Source organism: Rhineura floridana, chromosome 3 (assembly GCF_030035675.1).
Source record: "Rhineura floridana isolate rRhiFlo1 chromosome 3, rRhiFlo1.hap2, whole genome shotgun sequence".
In the NCBI taxonomy this organism is placed as follows: domain Eukaryota; kingdom Metazoa; phylum Chordata; class Lepidosauria; order Squamata; family Rhineuridae; genus Rhineura; species Rhineura floridana.
The window spans coordinates 194,262,762-194,288,414 of record NC_084482.1 but is presented as its reverse complement, the minus strand read 5'-3'; the positions used below and the strand labels follow the sequence as shown (position 1 = coordinate 194,288,414).

Below are 25,653 nucleotides of genomic sequence, written 5' to 3'. Positions count from 1 at the left end.
ACACAGAAGAATCAGCTCAACACAGATAGCTGCTAGAACTTTTCCCAGTCTATCACGATGGTTACCATAGCAACGGCCTTGGCAGTCCGTTCCCAGGCTGGGCAAAGATATAACTCCCCCTAACTACAGTTTTCAGACTTGATGGAAAACAGACTCAGTGACAGTACGGTTCAATGGTCAACAATAAGGTCAAATTGGGTGTGCATGTACTGAGTTGAAGAGCAGCACTTATGTAATAGGATCTGAAATACAAACGAAAGATGTGGTGGAACTGAAGTTATGTGTGGTGTTGTATGCATGTGTATATTCTGATACGTGTGCTCATGTTCTGTTTATGGGCTTCCCAGGGCGTCTGGTTACCCTACTGGACTAGATTGCTGGACTAAATTTGCCTGTGGTGACATCCAACAGGGCTTTTCTTATGCTCATTTAAAGCAATAGCGGAGTCTGAGGTTCTAGGTTGGCCAGCCTTCTGAAGGCTGTCTGCCTGTTGTGGTCATGGCCAAAGTTTCCACTGAGCATTTGCTCTCATGTGCACGCACTGCAGTTGCGCAGCATACACCACACACACTCTCCACTCATGCAGTCTCTTTCTTGCACTCAAATATTCACAATCTCTGTCTCACTCAAAGGGGGGGAGGGGATCCCTGCAACTATACAAAAAGCTAAAAAGATAACACTGTTGCAATCAGTAGTGCTGAAGCTGACAGAGGTTTCAGTTTAATGAATATAATTTGTATGAGGGTGAGAAATAGTTTAATGGTAGATCATATATCAGATTTAATGACAATAAATTTATTGGGGAAAGAGTTAGCGGATTGGGATGCAACTCCATTTGTCAAATCATGGTTGAATTGCAACCGTAGGTTGGCTACGGATACAAGAGTCCAGCAAAAATCAACGAAAGCATTCTGTGAGAATCAATTGGCCATATGGAATTTACAATAAAGAGTATTGTATATTTTATTATTATTATTTTTAAATTGTGTGCTACACATCCTTTATATCAGTAAAATTTATAATAAACATATGTACGTATATATATGCACACTTTTCCCCCCCAGAGAGCCGGTTGTTAAACATTTACCAGCACACCACTGGCTGCAGCAAAGTGTGAAGCGGGGAGGACAGAGCAGTTGGAAGTTGCTGGATAAAATACAGGAAACAAAATGGAATTCATGGGAGAATTAGTGGGCGGAGAAAGGGGAGTAGCAGAAAGTGACAATTCACCTACCCACTAGAAAGCATTGAAGTAAACTGTCTTCAAAGATGTGTGGAGTGGAGTGGAGCGGTATTGTTATACATTTTTTGTATTATCAATGAATTGGGTTAGTATGGATTTACGGGGGGGGAATTGTGTGTGAATGATGCAAATTAAAAGGAGATGTGAGTAGCACCGAACACACACTAAATCACTGTGTAGATGTGACTCTAGAATCAGTTCTAGACATTAGGGCTGTGCACAGCTCCCCCTGTCATCCCCACAGCCCTGATCTGTGAGCCATGGATTGGCCCAGCTCACCCTGTGCTGACCCAGGGACCACCCACCTCCAATCTGTCCCCAAAGCAATTTAGGAGGCAGTGCTTGTATTGCCAAATCCGCAAGACACCTCGATGTATCGAGGAGATTTAGGACGGCATGTCTCATGCTCCTGTCTCACACCCCTCCCTTGTATTTAAGCCAGGTGGGCTTATTTTGCAGACTTTCTCATAGTAGAAAGCACTGGCAACAGACTGAGAATAAAACACAGATGAGGTAAGAAGGGCTTCTAATGAGCAAAACAAACAGTGAGTGTCAAGGACATAGGGATGGGAACTCGGCCTCCCAGCTAGACTGATTCGAAACACTGACCCAACAGAAGAAATGAACAGAAAAGCAGAGGCGTGAGATCCAAGTGAAAATAAGCATCTCACAAGTAGAACTAAAGTCACCAGGTGCAAAACTGCACCCAGGTCTGGGGGCTTCCTTTTGATATAAATTCAGGTCCCCAAGTCCTGCTCTGGGAGCCTCTGCACTGATCTGCAGCGCACGCAGATGCTGTGGGATTATCAGCTGGAAAGCTGCATTAAAGAGATCTCACTTGTTGCTGCCCTGGAGCTCCCAGCAATGGAAGGGGTGAGGCTGTTGGTATGTTCATTAGCTGCTGTTATCTGTTTTATGGCTTTAGGGCCTGCAATTCAATGTTGAATTTCTATCCAAAATAAAACTATAAATCTTCTTCCATTAAGTGTGATCCATTGCCTTTCTGAAATCATAAATCCCGAATCTTTCTTCCCTGTTTGGCGAAACAGGCCTAAGGGTTTTTTAAACCCTATTTTAAATATAACTCTCCCCACTTACCCCCAACCAAGAGTAGGTAGGTTTGATCCTACATGGTGCTGCTCCTTTGCAAGCAATTTCCCAGCACACAGGGTGTAGTGAGATGTGTCTTTGGGTTGGATGCACAGCAAAAAAAGAGTTAACTTTCTCTAGAGGGTATTACACACTCGAGGGGAGCTAGACTGATTTAGTTACTAGAGTTATACGGTGTTGTGTATGCTGGGTGAGGCCTAGCACAGAACAAGCTCAGATGTTTCACTGTTTAAAAATTATTAAATAAAGAAACTATTTTATCCTCATATCAATATAATATGGTGTCAGAAGTTAAGAAATCCTCATACTGTCTCCAGAGTAGCAGAGCTCCTGGGATAACGGGCGGGGGGGGGGGACAAAAAGGAAAGCAATGGCAAAGTTTTCCTCACCAGAGAGAGACCTTTGATTTCACCAGGCCTGCAGCATGGCCAGATTGGATGCGGAGGTTTTCCAGATACTGCATTGCTACAAAACTGATGATAAGAAAGTCAGAGTTTATAAAAGGCCAGTCCAAGACCAGGGTGATTTAACAGGGCTGCAAGAAATACCCAAGACATCCCTGCAGAAATGGAAACCCCAAGCTCCAAAATACCAGAAACAAAAATACAGCTAAACATCTAATGCTCAAATAAAAGCCCCTAGATGCACAAGATGTGGAAAAGGGCATACACCAAGAGCAGTCTGTCCTGCAAAGGCTGAAGAATGCTACAAATGTAAGAAGATATTTATTATTTGATTTTATTATTTGATTTATATCCTGCCGTTCCTCCCAGCAGGAGCCCAGGGCGGCAAACAAAAGCACTAAAACCACTTTAAAACATCATAAAAATAGACCTTAAAATGCATTAAAACAAAACAACTTTAAAAACATTTTTTTAAAAAAGCTTTAAAGTCATCTTTAAAAAGGGTTAAAAACATTTTTTTAAAAAAGGTTTTAAAAAAACATATTAAAAAGCAATTCCTACACAGACACAGACTGGGATAGGTCTCAACTTAAAAAGCTTGTTGAAAGGGGAAAGTCTTCAAAAGGCACCGAAAAGATAACAGAGATGGTGCCTGCCTAATATTTAAGGGGAGGGAATTCCACAGGGTAGGTGCCGCCACACTAAAGGTCAATTTCCTATGTTGTGCAGAAAGGATCTCCTGATAAGATGGTATCTGAGGGAGGTCCTCACCTGCAGAGCGCAGTGTTTGACTGGGTATATAAGGGGTAAGACGGTCTTTCAGGTATCCTGGTCCCAAGCTGTATAGGCCTTTGTACACCAAAACTAGAACCTTGAACTTGGCCCGGTAGCAAATGGGCAGCCAGTGCAATTCTTTCAGCAGCAGGGTGACGTGTTGGTGATACCCTGCCCCAGTGATCAGTCTTGCCGCCGCATTTTGCACCAGCTGCAACTTCCAGACCAACCTCAAGGGCAGCCCTACATAAAGCGCATTACAGTAATCCAGCCTGGAGGTTACCAGTGTGTGGACAACAGTGATCAGGCTATCCTGGTCCAGAAACAGTTGCAGCTGTCTTACCAGCCAAAGCTGGTAAAAGGCACTCCAAGCCACGGAGGTCACCTGGGCCTCTAGCGACGAAGATGGATCCAGGAGCACCCCAGACCACAGACCTCCTCTTTCAGAGGGAGTATGACCCCATCCAAAGCAGGCAACTGACCAATTATCCGAAGTCGGGATCCACCAACCCACAGTGCCTCTGTCTTGCTAGGATTCAGACTGTTTATTGGCCCTCATCCAAGATAGGTCATTTTGCTACTGTGCCGCACTAGAATGGTGAGTGAAACTGAAGCAGCAGAAAAGTCAAGAACAATTTTTTCTGGGTCCAACCACACTTGGGAAGTATCGCTCCAAATCAGTGAGCGCTCGATAAAGTTTAGACTGATTTAGTTACTAGAGTTAGTCAGTCAGTGTTGTGTGTGCTGGGTGAGGCCTAGTGAGAAGCTCTATTTTATCCTCAGTCTCATCCTGATCGATATAACACAGGGAGGGAAGTAAGGAGCAGCAACCAGCATTGCACAGGATAGAATCCTCCTACTTCCTAGCTGGTAAATGGATGATTCTGTCCTGCAGGCTGCGCCTTGAGGCAGCAGGAAAAAGGAGAGTCCAGGCACAAAGGAGAAGAAGGAGACAGTGGGCAGAAAAGAGATCCACCCACCTTCTCCAAAGAAGATGCAGACCCCCAGCAGGTCCTTCCTTTTTCTGGTTTCTCCTCACCTATGCCTGCCTTCTCCTCCTACACATCTCCCCCTGAAAGCCCCAGATCGCTCTGGGCTGCCCAGCCTGACCTGCGACTATCCAGGCTGTCTCAACCTGACTCGACTGACACCCAGATTCCCCCTCCCCGTATAAACCGTGTGTTTCCTGTGGGAAATCCTAGCAGTAGACTTTGTCTTGAGCAGCTGTAAAAGTAATTGTGTCACCTGACTTTGACAGCTTGACTAGAAAGGCCTGCATGATAAAGGAATGCAAGCTCATATGGGAATGGGTGTTATCACTTGAAGACCACACCCTGCATTGCCACTTTGCAACAGCAAGCACACCTTGTCTTACAGTATAAAACTCTATAGTTGCTTCCTCCTTCAACACCCCCCTCCCTGTAGCAACCAGCTGAGAAAACTTTGTTTGTGACTCAGACACCAAAGAAGTCACCAAGGAACAGAACAGACATCAGCTGCTTCCTGAAGCTTCTGCATAGAGCTGAGAACTTGCCTGCTGGAGCCAAATGTGTAGCTTCTAAACTGGTAAGCAGAAAGACTATCAGGGAAAGGGTGGATTTGTATCAATGGGGAGTAATACCGGTTGATGCTATAGCCTCTTCTAAATGCCTCTCTGGGCCTTCCTTGCTGGCTTGGCTATATTAATCGTTGCTTTCATCCCCTTAAATGAGTGGCTTATTCTCTTTGGGGTGGATTTCCACAAGTCACTACAAAGTGGCATAAAACCCTTCCCTGGTTTTGTCATGAAGAAGCAGAACTTTAGCTGTGGCAACAAAAGATCCTCCTAACATAAAGCAGCAGAGAGCAAGCGAGCAAAGCACCCGGCGCTTTGCAGCTTCTCCCGATGATGGGCATGTGGGATAAGGACCACTAGAAGGAGGGAGGTTTAGCAGGATGTTCAACTGACAGCAGTTGAAAGGGAAAATGGCTTTGATGTGCAAAGTGTGCAATTGCAGTCCCTTTCTCTGCAAGATCAAAGCAGAAGGGTAAAAAGCAGAAGGGTAAATTCCATGCTAGCAATAATTAGGAAAGGTATTGAAAATAAAACAGCCGATATCATAATGCCGTTGTATAAATCTATGGTGCGGCCGCATTTGGAATACTGTGTACAGTTCTGGTCGCCTCATCTCAAAAAGGATATTCTAGAGTTGGAAAAGGTTCAGAAGAGGGCAACCAGAATGATCAAGGGGATGGAGCGACTCCCTTACGAGGAAAGGTTGCAGCATTTGGGGCTTTTTAGTTTAGAGAAAAGGCGGGTCAGAGGAGACATGATAGAAGTGTATAAAATTATGCATGGCATTGAGAAAGTGGATAGAGAAAAGTTCTTCTCCCTCTCTCATAATACTAGAACTCGTGGACATTCAAAGAAGCTGAATGTTGGAAGATTCAGGACAGACAAAAGGAAGTACTTCTTTACTCAGCGCATAGTTAAACTATGGAATTTGCTCCCACAAGATGCAGTAATGGCCACCAGCTTGGATGGCTTTAAAAGAAGATTAGACAAATTCATGGAGGACAGGGCTATCAATGGCTACTAGCCATGATGGCTGTGCTCTGCCACCCTAGTCAGAGGCAGCATGCTTCTGAAAACCAGTTGCCGGAAGCCTCAGGAGGGGAGAGTGTTCTTGCACTCGGGTCCTGCTTGCAGGCTTCCCCCAGGCACCTGGTTGGCCACTGTGAGAACAGGATGCTGGACTAGATGGGCCACTGGCCTGATCCAGCAGGCTCTTCTTATGTTCTTATGTTCTTACCTCACCACAGAGGTAGACTTGTATTCATTGAGGGGAAATGCAAGAAGCCATCCATGCATTTTGCAATTGTATTCATTCCATTTTTGGGGTGCAGTTGCATTTTGAAGTTTAAGAATTTGAATTGCTTTAAGGTAGGGCTTGTACTTCAGCTGTTTATTGACATTGTTTGTCTGCTAGGATTAGGGTTGCCAGGTTCTTGGCCTGAGGCTGATCCTGTATCTTTAGAAGAGAAGGTCAGCCAAGTGCAGGTGTTCTTGCAACTCTGTAATGGGAAAAACCACAAGGTGGAATTCTCCCTTCGCCCTCCACAACTTTTAAAGATACAGAAGACCTCTTGGAGGCTGGGCCTGGCAACCAAGAGGTCTTCTGTATCTTTAAAAGTTGTGCAGGGGGAAGGGAGAATTCCACCTTGTGGTTTTTCTCATCACAGAGTTGCAAGAACACCTGCACTTGGCTGACTTTCTCTTCTCCTAAAGATACAGGATCAGTCTCAGGCACTGAGCCTGGCAACCCTAGCTGGGGTTACTGAGTTTTTTGTGCCTTTTGCATAGTCAAGACAACTAAAGGGTGTTGCTTTTTCCTGATTTTGCAAACTGTAAAAATGTTGACGGAGAAAATGGAAAGTGAAACTTGGAGTTGCTCAGAATTAAGTATAAGCCTTCCCCCCCCCCCATGAAAAATAGCTTTCTGTGTGTGATTACGTGTCTCTACTTGACTGTAGATCTGGCCACATGATCATCTACTTCCGGGTCTGGCCCCACCCACTTCTGCTTTCCATTGGGATAATGCCACTTGGCTCTAGCCTCTGTGCCACAGTTGACTTCATGATCATTGTTAGCATTTATATAGTTTTGCGTGTTCAAAGTGCCTCACACACATTATTGTAATATTTGCAACAACCTTGTAAAGTAGGCCACTTCTATAATCCTTACATTGCAGATTGGGGGTCAGGGTGTTGATATAATTATTTGCCTAAGTCACCTTAATGAATTCCTGGCTTAAGCAAGATTACATCTGGGGACTTTCTGGCACTCTCAGAGGGGTCAAGTCATTGAAACAGCTCATCATCAGGATCTCCCTTGGCTTCTCTGTGTGTGCTGGTGTTAGTGGGAAAGTTATTAATAGCACTGGGGGCTGGATTCAGGTTGGACCTGCACTCCTGCAGTGTTTATAGTGGGGGAGGACAAGGTTTAACCCATCCCTGTGCCATTTCTCTGATTAAAATCCACTACCACCTCTCAGGCTGCTTTTGTCCTGCAGGGCAAAACGTACAGGTGGTACCTAACCTTATGGGGAAACCCAGACATGGGATAAAAGTTCCCCAAAGGATCCAAACCCCAATACAGTACAAAAAAGATGAAAGTGTGGTGCATAAAAACTACTTCCTAGAAGAGATCACTGAATGTGGGAAATAGTGGTGATGGGAGATCAGTGGGTGAGTCCTCAAATCTGAATGGTCCAGCATTGGTTAAAGAACCACTCCATGTGCTGTATCAACAGCCTTGAACCTTGTAGTCTAGCCTTACCCAATCTGGTACCCTAACAGATGTTTGTGACTATAACTCTTACCAGCCTTAGCCAGCACAGAGGGCATCAGGCTGGCTCAAAACATCTGGAGGACACCAGGTTGGCAAAGGCTGCTGCAGTCTGGTCCCAGGCTATGGTCTGAAGGCACATGAGGCCAGCACCCTTCTGAACCTAAGCAGGGTCAGGAGTGGTCAGTGTCTGGATAGGAGACTGCCTGGGAACCATATGTAAGCCCCTTGGGTTTCTATTATGAAAAGAAAGGCGGGTTATAAATGTAATAAATAATAAATAAATAAATAGTATATCAAAGAGGGTTCAATGCACAGCAAGCTATTAACTAGAATAGGCTCCCAGATTACTTCTTTTGCAATCTTTTTTCACCCTTGTATTTGCTCAGCTCTTGGGAACTTTATAGTTTGTATAATGCATTTAGAATCAGGTCCCACTAAGTTCAGTTAATTTTTGACATTTAAGAGAATATTATTTTGGACTGCACATTGGTTGTGTGGAGCAACATTGGATGATACTTCCCCACTATGTTAGGCGTGTATTTGGCTGGGAAAAGTAGGGAAAAAATTCAAGTAGATGTGGTGGGCATCTTTAAAAAATAAAAAGTGGATGAGGAAAATCATGGTCCATTGTGTTGCATGCCCCATTGCATGGTATCACAAGATAGGGTCTTCTCTGTGGTAGCACCCCAGATGTGGAACTCCCACCCCTTGGAGGTATGTGTGTCCCCTTATTTATTTATATTCTTACATTTATATCATATTTCTTCAATCAAGGAACCCAAGGTGGCATACATATAGTTTCCAGGTGGTCTCCCATTCAGGCACTGACCAGATCCACACCTGCTTACCTTCAGCAAGGTTGTACAGTAGGACTCCGCTTATACGACGGGTTCCGTTCCAGACCCCCGCCGTAAAGCGGAAATTGCCGTAAGGCGGAACTCCATTGACTTTAATGGGGTGCATCGCGCAAAAATGCCACAAAATGCTGCAAAAGCGGCTTTTAAAGAGGGGAGGAAAGCCGCTGCATTAGCGGAACGGCAGGAAGCAGAGCGCCGGGAAGCGGGGCCCTACTGTAGCCTCATGTGCCTTCAGACCATAAACCCTAGGATCCTTCTTTCCTATCATTTTGATGTCAACAGATTACATATTTTTTCACTCTTTGGCGGAAGATGACAGTCATTGCATAGTCTAGAACTTTAATCAGCTACATTATGTAAACAGTGCCTTTAGCTGATTGTTATTGATGTGATGTTTTTATTGTTTTTATTTCTGGTAATTGTTAACTGTATTTAATTTTTATTCATTTATTTAACAAAAAGTACAACAGAAGATTTATGTAACTTTAAAGTTGACAATGAGGACATTGAACTTGTCAAAGTCAATACCTCGGCACAGTCATTAACCAAAATGGAGACAATAGTCAGGAAATCAGAAGAAGGCTAGGCCTGGGGAGGGCAGCTATGAGAGAACTAGAAGAGGTCCTCAGATGCAAAGATGTATCACTGAACACTAAAGTCAGGATCATTCAGACCACAGTATTCCCAATCTCTGTGTAAGATTGTGAAAGCTGGACAGTGAAAAAAGCAGATAAGAGAAAAATCAACTCATTTGAAATGTGGTGTTTGAGGAGAGCTTTGCACATACCATGAACTGTGAAAAAGACAAATAATTGGGTGTCAGAACAGATTAGATCAGAACTATCACTAGACGCTAAAATGATGAAACAGGTTATCAGACTTTGGACACATCATGAGAAGACAGGATTCACTAGAAAAGACAATAATGCTGGGGACAACAGAAGGGAGTAGAAAAAGAGGAAGGCGAAACAAGAGATGGATTGATTCCATAAAGGAAGCCACAGACCTGAATTTACAAGATCTGAACAGGGTGGTTTATAACAGATGCTATTGGAAGTTGCTGATTCATAGGGTCGCCATAAGTCAAAATTGACTTGAAGGCATATAACAACAAATATACTGCTTGATTGTAGAAACCATTTGCACGAAACATAAGTATTGTATTTACTTATGTTGTAGGCTGCCCTGGACTTCCATGGGAGGAAGAGAACACTCAGAAATGAAACAAAGTTTACGATACCTTTTGGCTTGCTTAGGAAAGAGAGTGAGCAATCGAATTCAGAAATGGAAGGAAGAAATTTTAAAGAAATGGGAGGGGGCGTTTGGTGACTGGGGGAGGACAAGGGAAGAAAGAACATGGAAGGATGAGGGCACACAACCAGAAACCCATGCCTGAACCACACTTTTCAGGGAGGGAGTCTAGAGGACTGAATCAAATAAGAACACATGATCCAACTGCCATCAGTTCACAATTCACACCCAGCTCCTCCTTCTCTGCCCTTGGACAGTGAAAAGACCTGCAGCCCTCCTGAGGATGGAAAGGGAGAATCAGCTACTTCAGAACAACATGGAGCTGAGGAGGTAAAACAATCCCAACGTTATTGCAATGTATTATTTTATGTAAGGGATCAAGATATGGGGTAAAAGTCAAATAAATGAATGAGATGACTTTGTAGAACTAATTGACAAATTATTGGCTGGGATCTGCAATCATCTGCATCTGATCTGCAAGCCGCCCTGGGATCCTACTGGGAGGAGGGGCGGGATATAAATTTAATAAATAATAACTATAACATAGCTAAGAAATCTCAAGGAGCTCAAAAGGTTGACGGTCTCCTATCCAAGATATGGAGGTTGTCTCTAAAATTAGTCTGCTTATCAAAGGACTAGACATTGGCAATGAGAGAGATTCGGGGATAAGAACATAAGAAGAGCCTGCTGGATCAGGCCACTGGCCCATCTAGTCCAGCATCCTGTTCTCACAGTGGCCAACCAGGTGCCTGGGGGAAGCCCGCAAGCAGGACCCGAGTGCAAGAACACTCTCCCCTCCTGAGGCTTCCGGCAACTGGTTTTCAGAAGCATGCTGCCTCTGACTAGGGTGGCAGAGCACAGCCATCACGGCTAGTAGCCATTGATAGCCCTGTCCTCCATGAAGTTGTCTAATCTTCTTTTAAAGCCGTCCAAGCTGGTGGCCATTACTGCATCTTGTGGGAGCAAATTCCATAGTTTAACTATGCGCCGAGTAAAGAAGTACTTCCTTTTGTCTGTCCTGAATCTTCCAACATTCAGCTTCTTTGAATGTCCACGAGTTCTAGTATTATGAGAGAGGGAGAAGAACTTTTCTCTATCCACTTTCTCAATGCCATGCATAATTTTATACACTTCTATCATGTCTCCTCTGACCCGCCTTTTCTCTAAACTAAAAAGCCCCAAATGCTGCAACCTTTCCTCGTAAGGGAGTCGCTCCATCCCCTTGATCATTCTGGTTGCCCTCTTCTGAACCTTTTCCAACTCTGTAATATCCTTTTTGAGATGAGGTGACCAGAACTGTACACAGCATTCCAAATGCGGCCGCACCATAGATTTATACAACTGCATTATGATATCGGCTGTTTTATTTTCAATACCTTTTCTAATTATCGCTAGCATGGAATTTGCCTTTTTCACAGCTGCCGCACACTGGGTCGACATTTTCATCGTGCTGTCCACTACAACCCTGAGGTCTCTCTCCTGGTTGGTCACCGCCAGTTCAGACCCCATGAGCGTATATGTGAAATTCAGTTTTTTTGCTCCAATATGCATAATTTTACACTTGTTTATATTGAATTGCATTTGCCATTTTCCCGCCCATTCACTCAGTTTGGAGAGGTCTTTTTGGAGCTCTTCACAATCCCTTTTTGTTTTAACAACCCTGAACAATTTAGTGTCATCAGCAAACTTGGCCACTTCACTGCTCACTCCTAATTCTAGGTCATTAATGAACAAGTTGAAAAGTACAGGTCCCAATACCGATCCTTGAGAGACTCCACTTTCTACAGCCCTCCATTGGGAGAACTGTCAGTTTATTCCTACTCTCTGTTTTCTGCTTCTTAACCAATTCCTTATCCACAAGAGGACCTCTCCTCTTATTCCATGACTGCTAAGCTTCCTCAAAAGTCTTTGGTAAGGTACCTTGTCAAACGCTTTTTGAAAGTCTAAGTACACTATGTCCACTGGATCACCTCTATCTATATGCTTGTTGACACTCTCAAAGAATTCTAATAGGTTACTGAGACAGGACTTTCTCTTGCAGAAGCCATGCTGGCTCTTCTTCAGCAAAGCTTGTTCTTCTATCTGCTTAGTTAATCTAGCTTTAATAATACTTTCTACCAGTTTTCCAGGGACAGAAGTTAAGCTAACTGGCCTGTAATTTCCGGGATCCCCTCTGGATCCCTTTTTGAATATTGGCGTTACATTTGCCACTTTCCAGTCCTCAGGCAGAACCAGAAAATCAGTCCCATTTGCTTAATGTCTGTCCCACATAAATTTGTGGGAGGCATTATTAAATAGAATTATTAAGCAAATAGAACAACTGGAAAGAGAAAGAATATAGCTTCTTAAAAAATCCAAAATCCTGCCTTTTTAGAATTCTTTGTCATCAAACATATAGATAAGGCTGATCCATTATGCATTGCTTTTTATTATTATTATTATTATTATTGGACTTTCAGAAAGCTTTAACAAAGTACAGTTTAGTTTTGGTCTGTTTTTACAAAAAAACCCACCCTCCTTTGAACTCATGGGACAGCAGAGGGTGTCCTCTGGATTAGTTACTGTTTGGAAACAATAAAAAGCAAACAGGTAATTGACATGTCTCACAACTGAGAGGAAAAAACAGTGGGATGCCCCAGGGGATTGGGACTGTTTGATTTGTTTGTTAATGAATGGAGTCGGAGCAGAAGAAATTTGAAGATGACACCAAAACATTTTTTATGGTAAAAAAACCCCAAAAGACTGTGAAGAGCTTCCAAAGGTGAACCACAGTAGACTGTGAAGAACTCTTTAATCTGAGTGACGGGTTAACAAAGTGGCAGATGGCATTCAGTATGAGTAAATGCATGCTGGGACGAACAGTCTCATCTTCACATTTACAGTGATAGTCTGACTGTGACTATCCAGGAACAAATGTTGGAGTCATAGTGGTTCACTCAAAGGAAATGCCAACTCAGTGGGATCCCTAGGCAGCAAAGGAGTGAAAGGCAGAAAAATAATTAATATATAATATAATAATAGATCATATGAGCCCTTGATTAGGTCAGGCATGGCTCTTATTTTCTTCTATTTCAGGAGCAACAATCCCTGTGTAGCAGCAGCACATGAAGGAAATGAGGGCACCAACAGAGGTGAGCTGTCATTCAGTGCTGTGGGACATTTGGAAACAAAATCTGGTCCAAGGACAGTTAAATTTTTATCCAAGTTTCGGTCAACCTCTTGTCATTGTAGCCTTTTTTCAGATGTTATAAGGGGGATGAACCATTTGCATTTGTTTCAGTGCCTGAAGTGAAGGTGCATATAGTGGAAGTAGAGATGACTGTCTCTGCCTCTCACTTACACCTGTTAAGAACATTCCTGCTTTTTAATGTTTTTAAAGCTTTCTTTAAAAATGTTTTAAATGTTTTTTTTAAAAAAAGTTTTTAAAGAAGTTTTGTTTTAATTATGTTTTTAAGGATGTTTTGTGGTAATATATTTTAAAGTCTGTTTTATGATGTTTTAGAGTGTTTTTAGTGGTTTTGTTTGCCACCCTGGGCTCCTGCTGTGAGGAAAGGCGGGATAAAAATCTAGTAATAAAATAAATAAATGAGGCCAAAGGCCCATCTAGTCCAGAATTCTATTCTCACAGTTACCAGTCAGATGCAAAATCACAACCTGGGCATTGGCACTAGAACACCCTTCTTGTCATGATCCCCAGGAACTGGCATCCAGAGGCACATTGCCCCTGATCCTGGAAGTTATACATAGCCATCATGACTCTATATAGTCTGGATATAGCCATCCTGAGCCATTTATAGCATTATCCTCCATGAATTTGTCATATGTTCATTCTAAATGCTTTTCACATCTACAAAGGCGGTGTCTTCCCCTCATGCTGCCCAAAGTTCTAGACTTCATAATTAAGGAGAAATGTACACAGTTCCCCTGCCTGTGGAGTCTGCATGTGGTGAGGCTGAGGAGCAAGTCTTAGGATTGCGCTAAAATAATGATGAATTCGATGGACAAGCATGCCATGCATACATGCCTGATCACATGCAATTTTTCTACCCGTGATGGGGAGAGAACTAAGAAACCAGAATATATCTCAGAACTTTTCAATTTTTCAAAAATCCCTGACTTTTTAGCATCCAATATTGATTCTTTAATACGGGGATTGCAAATCTGGCATCAGGTTGGCGATTCTCATGTAGAATGTGCTGTGGAAATGGCAGGGCTGTGTAGAGCAGTTGCTAGAGTTGGAAGGGCCTGCCCCCCTTGCACTCCCTTTGATTTGTAAGGGTGTTTTTTGTGAGGGAGGTGAGAATGTCCTGCTCTGACTGCAGCACAGCAAGGCAAGTCCCAAACTGAGTGTAAGTTAAGGCTGTGCTCGAGTCTAGGAATGCAGAGCTCTGAAGCTGTTCCAGCAAGGAACAAACTGAAACGGAGCCCTTATATAGCCATAGCAGCATCAGGTGCACCCTAATTGCTAGCAGCACCTGTGCTGCAAGATGCTGTTTTTCTTGCTCCCCTTTACATGATATCCAAAATCAGCTGCATCAGTCTCTCTAACAGGGGGGCCAGCAATGCTGTTGGGCTCAATCAAACATACTTCTATCCATCTTTCTCCTCTTCTTTTCCCGCAATTGGTTTCCCCCGCACAACTTTTCCTATTTTGCTCATGTGGCCAGAGCAGGGAAAGATTAGCTCCGGCTGAGATAAATATTGTTGAGCACCCCCCAATCTCTGAGCGGTGAGATTTCCAGGGGTCCCTGCACTCACCCAGGGTTTGGTTTCCTTCGGAAGGTCAAGGGAGACTGTGGTGTCTTTATGAAATATGGTTTATTTATTTACACACATTCCAACCTGAGCTTAGGATGGAGGGGTTCACGGCATCAGCAGTCCAATATCCAGCTTTTCCATTGGGGTTACAGGAGGCATCCCAAAGCCATGGTGCAGAGAGCCAGTCTCTCTGCCTGCCTCCAGTCCCCAGCCTTTCCCAGACGCAACTCAAAACACAAGCCTCCTGAAGAGTTTCAATGACAAAAGGATCTCCCTGGCCCATTCACCAGATGATGGGCACCTGATAGACCCATTAACCCACCTGACCACTCTATTACATTAAAGAAACTCATCTGACCAGCAGAGAGGGTTTCTCACCCCCAGACACAAGTCTCCAAATCAGAGGCTGGAAGGGGACTCATAGAAATTATCTATCTCAACCCCTAACCCATAACAATATATACTCCTTGCTTCATTCTAGGAATTGGCACCACCAGCATCATTAATCTATTTCCTTTCAGGGAATCATCCCGTCACCCTCATCTTCATCCTCACCCTCATCCTCATTCTAGTTTTGTGTGCAGGTGAGTTTTCTGATTATTTTGAGTGCTTGGTTGTACGTCTGCCCCAGTGATACAGTTGCCGCATAGGTTGCCTCCAGACTGCCAGTATTTTTCAGTTGAGATTCATACTGGAGATTTAGGTTCAGTGACAGTGGATTAAATAATAATAATAATAATAATAATAATAATAATAATAATATTTTATTTACGAGTCGCCTATCTGGCCGAATTAACGGCCACTCTAGGCGACGTACATTGACACAATAAAATACAATATAAAACTAGTAAGAACCACAGTCAATAATTAAACTGAACACCACTAAAGTGCTCTGGCACAACAAAGTCACTTAACAAAGCAACAGCTAACTTCTTACAGCTAGGAAACTGACGGGGAAATGCACTAACAAGTGTGGGATAACAATCAGTTGATGGGGAAATGCGTAAGTGCTGTGCAGACAAATTGGAATGAATGTTCCTTGTCTTACGGTCTCCCCACAAACCAAGTGGGGGAGAAAGTTCCATAAAGAATGGACACCGTATAACCTTCATGTAAGCTTTGTGAAAGCAAACCAGGATGACTGCTCAAGGAGCTGGTTGTCTGGAGGGACCCCTATTTGCCCCTCTGGTTCCAGCAGTTTGGCTTCTCAGGCTCAATTCGCACTTAGTGGTGGTTGTGTGAGAGCTGCTTCCCTGTGGCAGCTTCTCACTGAGAACCATCTGGATCCATGAACAACACCGGACGGGGCTTCACCTGGTTTCTTTGCCATCCCTCTTGAGCAACGATTGAATGGAAAGCAAGGAAGGAACCACATGGCCAGCATCTCTCTCACCCATGCAGTTGCCAAAGACGGGCAAAGGCAAAACTTTCTAGTTGCATCTTCCTCCTCCTCCCTGCTGAGTTCTCCAAGGGCAACACTGGAACTAAGGAGGAGGAGTGGTTGTGAGTAAGAAGATAAGGCATGTGAAGTTGGCTGAGGCCAGACTGAGGTTGGTGGGGCAGTGGCCTGCTCACCCTAATGGACAAGCCTCTAGAGTGAATGGAATATGAGCCAACAGTGTGATATGGCTGCAAAAAAGGCAAATGCTATATTAGGCTGCATTAACAGAAGTATAGTTTCCAAATCGCGTGAAGTACTAGTTCCCCTCTATTCAGCACTGGTTAGGCCTCATCTTGAATACTGCATCCAGTTCTGGTCTCCACACTTCAAGAAGGATGCAAACAAACTGGAACGGGTTCAGAGGAGGGCAACAAAGATGATCAGGGGACTGGAAACAAAGCCCTATGAGGAGAGACTGAAAGAACTGGGCATGTTTAGCCTGGAGAAGAGAAGACTGAGGGAAGATGATAGCACTCTTCAAGTATACGAAAGGTTGTCACATAGAGGAGGGCCGGGATCTCTTCTCGATCGTCCCAGAGTGCAGGACACGGAATAGTGGGCTCAAGTTGCAGGAAGCCAGATTTCGACTGGACATCAGGAAAAACTTCCTAACTGTTAGAGCCATACGACAATGGAACCAATTACCTAGCGAGGTAGTGGGCTTTCCGACACTGGAGGCATTCAAGAGGCAGCTGGACAGCCATCTGTGGGGAATGCTTTGATTTGGATTCCTGCATTGAGCAGGGGGTTGGATTCGATGGTGTTATAGGCCCCTTCCAACTCTACTATTCTATGATTCTATGAACATAAAGAACCAGTGTGGTGTAGTAGGTCTGAGGGTGTTGGACCAGGGTTCAAATCCCTACACTTGAACCAGTCATAGTCTCAGCCTAATCTACCTCACATGGTTGTTGTGTGGATAAAATGTACACCTCCTTCAGCTCTTTGGAGGAAAGGTGGAATATAAATGTAAAAATAAAGTACTTAATAAAGGCAAGTTGAGGGATTGGTGCTCCTCAGTTCCCTTCATTGTACCTGCCACCGACTCCTTCTCTAACTTTGGTCAGGTCACAGGCTCTCTTTCTCTGCTTAATCTTTGGGCCAAGCCACACAGTGCATGCCAACGCATGTTGCAACACCCTGGCTGCAATTCCTACAAAGGCAAGGCAGAAGTGAGGAGCTGTAGCAGAAAAGTGGCAAGAGGGGGAAAGGGTCAATTCTAATCAAGGGCCTTAAAGCAAGAACACAAAAACTAGGGAGGCAAAGCTGGTCTGATATTTTCTTCTTCTGTTTAATCATTTTTGAGTACGGGCAGTTAGGCCTAGTAGTAATCTCTGTAGGCCAGTAATATTTGTGGTCTTACATGCTTTAGAATCCTGTTCCCTGAAGTGACTGGGCAGGCAATCTCTTGGGGGTGCTTTGGATATGAGAGATCCTGCCTTACAGTAACAGGGTGCTGATCCATACAGGGTAGGGTCTAGGGATGGGATCCGTTGACCGATGCTAGATTGAAAGCATTCCATCGACCTAACAGGCTGGTATCAATTTGAGTTCATTCTTTGTCTGCAAGTCGCTGCTTTTACCGTTCTATTTTTTCCCCTCAGAAAAATATTGATATTAATATTAATATTTTTAAAGAAATATCAATATTTTAAAAGTAATATTGATAAATTAAAGGGAAAATCAATACAAATATTGATATTATCAATACTGATAATATCAATACTTGAGACACTGATTTTTTTTAAAAAAAATCAATTTCCAAAAGCTGCGGAAAATCACTACATAAAAATCTGATCCGAAGTGATAGTGAATAAGCAAATTAATGGGAAATTTGGTACCAAATCTGAATTGGGCAGAATTCTAGCACATCGCTATTATGGTCTGAAGACACATGAGGCCACCGCCTTGCTGAAGCTAAGCAGGTCTGGGTCTGGGCAGTGTCTGGATGGGTGACTACATGTATGCCACCTTGGGTTCCTTGATGGGGAGGGGGGCAGAAGATGGAGGGATATAAATGTAAGAAAAAAGTGAAATCAAATATTTAAAGATTCATTATCATATATATCTACCATATGTATGCTCATATTTGAACATTGCTACTCTTTAAGAAAGTGACAGGCAAGTTCAGAGGAGAGTTTTCCTTCTCTTACTTATTTGCAGTGACTCAGCAATGCCCTGCTGTGGATGTCCCTCTGCCACCTATCCAAGCATGTCCAAGTCTCTGGATCAACTATGAGGGGAAATGCTACTTTTTCTCTGAGGAAGAAACAGACTGGACCTCTGGCCGGAGTTTTTGTGCTTTTTATGGTTCCACCCTGGCTGTGATTGAGAGTGAGCAGGAAAAGGTGAGACCAACAGATAACATCCGAGGAGCTTTTTAAGTGTGTAAAAGAATTATTCCTCACAATGGTAAAGAAAGTTCTGTACAGCCCTAACAGAAGCACAAAAATGATCCTTGATAGCTCTTGCCTTGTTGTAACTTGAGGCGAACAAATTCTTCATCTTGGCTGTCAGGTTTTCAAAAGAATTTAGTGAGGATTTTGATACACAGGATTTTGGAGATGCTGAGAGGCTGGGATGTCCTTTGGCCACTTCTGATGTATGCATTTCTAGATAAATGGATATAAAATATTACAGTGACTGTTTACAAAGCAGTGTTGATGCTAACACAAACATCCTGGCATGATCCATGTAATTATTCACTAATAGGCAAAAAACCTTGCGGTTTAAGAATGTACCCTATAGCCAACAGATATTTCTATCAAACTTTAAAAAGCAGGGAAGTTGGGCAGCTATAGTGAATGCACCAGGGGAGCAGGAGACCTGACCTCCTCTCTGAGATACTGTACTGCCCTACACATTTGTCAAAAAGCAAACCCAATTTGGGTTGGTCTTTCACAGTCCAATCCACTTCCTGTGTAGCTTGCAGTTGCTGTCTACGTATAAATAATAGGCATGGCACATATTTACCTCAACATACACTTACTTTATTCATTTATTGAGAGAAATAAATAATTTTTATATATATATATATATATAAATTATTTATCTCCTAACTTAAGCTCAAGGTGAAGCTCAAGGTGGCATACATGGTTCTCCCCCATTTAATCCCCACAACAACCCTGAGAGGTAGGTTAGACTGAGAGACAGTGGCTGGCCCAAGCTCATCCAGTGAGCTTCATGGCTGACTGGTGGTTGAAACCCTAGTCTCCCAGGTCCTAGTCCAATACTCTAACCACTACACACTGGCTGTCATATATATACTGATGACACTCTAGCTCATTAAGGCTTATGCCATAATACGCTTGTTGGTCTTTAAGGTGTCAGGACAGCTTCCATTCCAGATATAGGTAGCTAGCTACTAGCAACTCAACTGTAAAAAAGACAACCATTTGCTTATGGTCAGCAAGTGATCTTGATGTAAAATGAATTAGATAGAGGAAGACTGAGATCTTTGGTGAGGAGAACAAACTGGCCCAAATGAGACACATCAGGTATAGGTTACACCTGGTGGTGCTGCTGTCTAGGATGGAGTAAATGCTGCTCAGATACAAGGTGACTACCTGGGCCCTAAGGAAACAGACTTCACCCAGCAATTCTGAGCTACATTTGAGACAGTGCTGAGGACAGCTCCACCCCGAGCCAGTCCAGGACGGGAGACACCTCTTCTAAATCTGACTTTTGTGTAACTTTTAAGGCATTCATTCTGCGTTACATCATGGATACAACTGGTCACTGGATTGGCCTCTCAAAGGACTCCACCCAAACCTGGAAATGGGCAGATGGGCAAGAATTCAAAAATACGTGAGTCGTTGGCTTACGTTTCTGGGCTCTGGGATGGAAACCGCAAAGTAGGAGTCATTTGACAGTTCCTTAGAGACAGTTTTGTCATTCTCCCACACCTAAACATATCACTGGGTATAATATTTCGTAGGGACATGAACAGGGCTGATACTCTTGTATGTGATCCTGCTTGGAAACCCCTCTGGGAGAGCTTGTGCAATCTGCTGTAAGGATGAAACAAATTTTTAAAGTAATGTACTGGAAGAAGATGGGATTAAGGAAGGATGGGAGGGGAACTCTTCTGGAGCAAGTGATGGAACAGGCTTGTGCATGGAGCTATAGGTTAGGCTCCTGTTTTCTTTCTTGGCAATATCAAACTAGCACCGATCATGTAGAACCTGTTCTGTAGATATGAAACAAACATAGGGCACCATCTTTCAGAGAGCTGGTGAAAGAGCCTTTATTTGTTTATGATTTTAGCCCATTTTTAAACCAACTCATTAAACTGGCTTACATACGCAAAATAAAAATATACTAACATTAAAAAGCACTAACAGAACAAAACAGCCTGCCTATTAAACAGAAGATATCAAGCATGCAATGCCTGCTAATTAAAAAAAAATAAAAAATCAACATTACAGTGGGAAGAGGAAGGGCCTTGCTAATGATTAGCCCTTCCCATTTTTAGATGGATTTTGGAAACTTGTTTTAAAATTCTGGCAGACAGTATATAATTGATGGCTGGGAAAAAATGTCCTAAACTACTGTCCAGCACCAAGAAGGCCCTGCCACCAAGACCAAAGAATTGGGCCACCATAGCCAATCTTAAGGCACTTACGAACACAGATGGAAATGCAATGCACCCTTGTTCTGAGGTTTGTGGGTTTTGAATACCTTTCCCTCTCTGTGCAAGGCAGAATGGCCAGCCTGGCCTTATACTGCTGTTATTGTGGTTCTTTTGTTGCAGGTTGGAGGTGAAGGGAAAAAGTGGAGACTGTGCATTTCTGAACACTGGTTTTGCCATGTCCTCGGACTGCCAGGTAAAAAGAAACTGGATCTGCAGCCAGCCTGATACTTATACGAGGAGCCTCTGCAGGAGAGCGAAGAGCTGGTGGAGCCTTTGGTAAAACAGGTTAAAGTCCTGCCCCCCAAGCAATTAGGACCCCTGAAAATTGATTAAGGAAAAATGGATTTCTTTCCCTTTATTCACCTACAGCAGGTATTAAAAGCAAAGCCTGTGGGTAGGGAAAAGCAGAGAGGTCAACGTCACCTCTCTGCAAAATTCCTGAGCAATCACTCCGAGCCAAGAAATGGCTAGAAGCGTGACGGAACATCATTAATTTAGTATTGGTTAAGATTAATATATTTTTACTATTTGATCTTGGAGGTTTCTGAGCTCTCCTATTGAAAAGCAAAATACTTCAGTTAAAAGAAATCTTTATAAAGGGAAATTAAGTAGATAGACATTTTAGCTTGATACTGATTTTATTATGGCAGGATGTATTCCATAAAATCATTAAGTGTGTTCTTGAGGTAAGGGGTATTTTGAGATGGGCTGCCTTTCTGCATTTCTCTGTGTTTTATGGAGAAGTGGCTGGCTCAGATTTACCCTTTTTCCTTTTCTGTATTCCCTAATCATTCTTTTTCTTATATCCTTTATATTATGTGGCTTTTGGTTATGGTGAGTTAACATTAATCTTTCTCTATAGTAAGGTAGTAAGAGGAATTTTCACATGGAACTCCCAGTCACTCTAGGGAGAGCCAGATTTGGCTTGTAGTCATGACTTCACCCAAGGAACATGCTGTTTTGTCCTAAGAAATGTTCCTTGACCAGCTTGAATGATCAGGAGCCATGATAGAAAGGAATGTAATAGTACACATAGGTTTCAGAACAGTACAGAATCATCAGTAATGTATAACAGTTGAATAGTGGTAAATCAGTGAAAGGGACAGGTTGACATCAATGAACACAATGGGAGATGGGAGGCATGAATATGCATGTATTCATTTTAATAAAGTTATCTGGTTTGTTGGAAATATTTCAAGAGGGAAGAACTATTACCAGAGCTTGGAAGATTACTTTTAAAAAGTAATAAGTTACAGTTATATGGCCCAAAAAAGTAGTAATTACCGTTACAATTACAATTGCTCTGAAAGTAACTGATTACTTTACTTTTCCTCCAAAGTAATCACTACAATTACATTTCAGTTACTTTTTAAAAAAAGCCTACAAGGTGCTGGCCTTGGCTCCTGCACATCTAAGTAGCCTAAAACAACATTAAAAATAAACAAACACATACAGAGGTAGTAGAATAATTATTTTTATTCATAAGATAGCAATGGTGGTCTCTCCGCTGGTAAGGGTGGTGGGGAGGGAGGCTGAGGCCATTACTCAGATCTTTGCACGTCAAACCAAGTGCAACCCCCCCACTCAGCCAGCCAGCATAATTTCTCTCACTTAACCACCTCCCAGACCCTGCCCTGCCACCAACTAAGGGACACTCACTCAAACGAACATTTTCCCCTGAGATGCAAAAAAATTAAAATACTGCAAATGCAGCCCAGTAGCCAGAAAGGGTGGTGGAGGCCACTTTGTGTGCCAAGCGCAAACACAGTATTCCCTCCCTCCCTCTCTCACACACACACACGTGTCATCTTTCACCTCCACAGTTCTTTATCTCCATTCTGCTGCTGCCTTCTTCTCCTTTATCCATGTTCTTGACCTCGAGATCCTTTTTCCCTCCACTCCATTCTTCACCACCACCATCCATTTTTTAAAATAATTGTTTTCTCCACTCCACCCCGTCTCACTCTCCGCCTCCTCCCTCGTCACCTCCTGCCCATCCACAGAGCATGAGGAAAGAGCGACGCTGCACAGAAGCCCAGTTTGAGGCACATGATTTTCATCCACAAATCAGAGGAGTAGAAGACTTCCCCTGCTCCCCCCCCAAGTAATGCCCAAAAGTAATTCTGGAAACGTTACAATTACTCCACAAAAGTAGTAAAATTACTCCTAGTTCTATTACAATCAAAATGTAAAGGAATTACCCACTCGTTACTCAAAAAAGTAATGAATTACAAGTAATTCGTTACTTGTAACTAGTTACTTCCAAGCTCTGACTATTACAAACAACTTGGAGGATTGGTTAAATCATGTTCACATGTTGTAATGGTATCCTATAAAACATCTGTGCACACTATATTTCTTTGCAGCCCCTCTTGGATACTTCCTGGATGTGTTCTGGGGGGACTGACCTTGCATATGCTTGTTTTATTTATTTTAAATAAAGGCCTACCTTTTTTGCTCCAAGCAAAGATCCCACAGGAGAATAATTACAATTTCTCCATCAAATGGGCCTCTCCAAACATCCTGTTTATTGTGCTTTCATGATGGTGCTTTCAATACTAACTGCACCTGCAAAAATTTCAGGGCAGTCATACTGCTTCCTTTCCAGTCAGTGCATGTCCTATACTACCTGCTGAAATCTTGTAATATTTCATATCACAAACATTCTGGGGTTTTTTGTCCCACTTTTGTTGCACTATAGTCCTTTCAGACAGCAATAATGTAGCATTGGGAAAGCATGACGGAAGAAATGATAAAGCAGAATAAGATGCCTTCAAGTGCTCCTGGATGACACTGATTATCTGCATGTACTTCAATGTGGAACTAGGCCTGGCTTTAGGAATGAATCAGGGTAGAGACACACTTACCGTTGTGCTGTTCCAGTGTGTCTCTATCTCTCTTTTCTCAAACCGGGGGGGGGGGACATGACAGTAGTCAAACTCTGCCCCTTTTTACTCTTAAAGCCTCATTGGTTCAGTGCAGTTTTTTAAAATTCAGTTTCAGGGAGGTTTTGCAACTGATTGGTAGATCGACCCCTGTGTCTTCAAGGTGTGGCCAATGGAAATGCTTTGCTGAAGGCTCAGGCAGAGACAATGATTGGCCCAACACTTTTCTGTGGGTGGTCCTGAAAGGTCTGAAGGCAGCAGTGGGGAAGGGAGTTTTGGCCAGCAGAGGGCAGTGTCACTTCAAAATGCAGTCAGAAAACCATTCTTGCTGCTTTTGAAGCACTAGCGGCTCAGACCCTCTGTCCTGTTTGTCCTGATGGATGGTCAGTATTGGGAGAGGACAGAGAGAATGCAGCCCTGTTACTCTTAGTTTATCAGCAGCCTTTGGTACCATTGACCATGGTACCCTCCTGGATCGACTAAGTGGGATGCATACTGGAAGCACTGTATTACAGTGCTTCCATTCCTTCATGTGAAGTCTTGTCCAGCTAGCAGCCTTGGGGGAGTACTCTTGGACTCCCTGAAATTTGTGCTGTGGGGTTCCTCAGGGCACCAGTTTGTCCCCAACAGCATTTAATATCTATGTGAAGCTGCTGAGGGGGCGGTCATTAAGAGCTTTGGAGCATGTTGCCATCAGAACACTGATGACACACAGCTCTGTTTTTCCATAACGTTTGAAACAGAAGAGGCAGTGCAATCCCTGTGCTGCTGCTTTAATGCAGTGGTGGACTGGATGAGGTCTAATAAATGAGGTTTGAATCCTGGGAAGATGGAGACTGTATGAGTAGGCAGTTTCCTTATCTGGAAGACAGGCTAGTTGTCTGTTCTGGACAGGATTGCACTCCCTCTAAAGGAGCAGCTATGTAGCTTCTGGCTATAACTTTGTCATTAGAGGCCCAAGTGACCTCTGTAACTAAAAGGGTCTCTTACCAGCATCAGCTAGTACACCACCTACAACCTTACTTGGACTGGGATCACTTGGCCACTGTAGGCCATGCATTGGTAACCTCAAGACTGGATTACTGCAGTGTGCTGTATGTGGGGCTGCCATTGGGCCTGCTACAAAAGCTCCAGCTAGTGCAGAATGCTGTGGCAAGACTGCCAATGGGAGCAGAGAGCTGACAGCATGTGACACCCCTGTTAAAACATCTATACTGGCTGCCTGTTTGCCATCGGGCCAGGTTCAAGGTTCCTGTGTTGCCTTGAACAACTTTGGTCCAGGTCAACAGGAGAAATGCAAATGAAAAAGCATATAATTTCTTTTTGCAAATTTGCAAACTGATGTAGGAATGGGGTAAACTTGAAATTTGTGGATGTTCATGTACTTTTAAATTATTCCTGTGCTATGGGGATTAATGGCAGGGCAACAAAAATGAACTTTATGAGCCCTTCTGGTTGCTGAGACACTTATACTTCAAACCTGGAAGGAAAAATACGGTCCGAAGATCTTAACTCCCTTGCTACATTTGAACGTACTTTTCATAAATATCAACTTTGCCTGGATACCTATTCAGACATTTCGACGGCATCTATCAATCTATATTTGCAAACTATGAGGGATGTATTGATATTTCTTTTATTGTAAATGAGCAGATGTATTGTATGTGTGTTGATTTTTCCCTTTTCCCTTTCCCTCCCTTTCTCTTGAATAAATTTGAGGCAAATAAATAAGTAAATAAATAAAATAGGGTAAACTGAATTGCAAATTGGAAAAATGAGAAAGTGAGAGGACCAAAATTGGGAGATTCTTCAGTCCCTATTCATTACATTAAAGAACTGTTCTTGTAGCCCACTCTTATACAAGGCTTTCAGCACTCTTCAATTCAAGGCACAGAGTAAGGGTAGCAACACACTTACTGTTCTGCTGGTTTCAGTGAATCTCCACCTCTCTTTTTTGAAAATGGGGG

At 43.1% G+C, this 25,653-nt stretch overlaps 1 protein-coding gene across 1 annotated transcript in view; it reads left to right on the top strand.

The window, feature by feature from the left end:
- The window catches only part of LOC133378838 (uncharacterized), a 71,005-nt gene extending 45,627 nt beyond the window's left edge, over positions 1-25,378 (top strand). The window contains exons 8-14 of the mRNA XM_061613452.1: positions 4,427-4,699; positions 10,227-10,299; positions 13,045-13,100; positions 15,249-15,311; positions 18,332-18,516; positions 19,869-19,975; positions 20,922-25,378. Of these exons, the coding sequence (XP_061469436.1) occupies positions 4,427-4,699; positions 10,227-10,299; positions 13,045-13,100; positions 15,249-15,311; positions 18,332-18,516; positions 19,869-19,975; positions 20,922-21,081 (917 nt within the window). The 3' untranslated portion in view covers positions 21,082-25,378. The remainder of the gene's footprint in view (positions 1-4,426; positions 4,700-10,226; positions 10,300-13,044; positions 13,101-15,248; positions 15,312-18,331; positions 18,517-19,868; positions 19,976-20,921) is intronic.
- Positions 25,379-25,653: the final 275 nt, after the last annotated feature.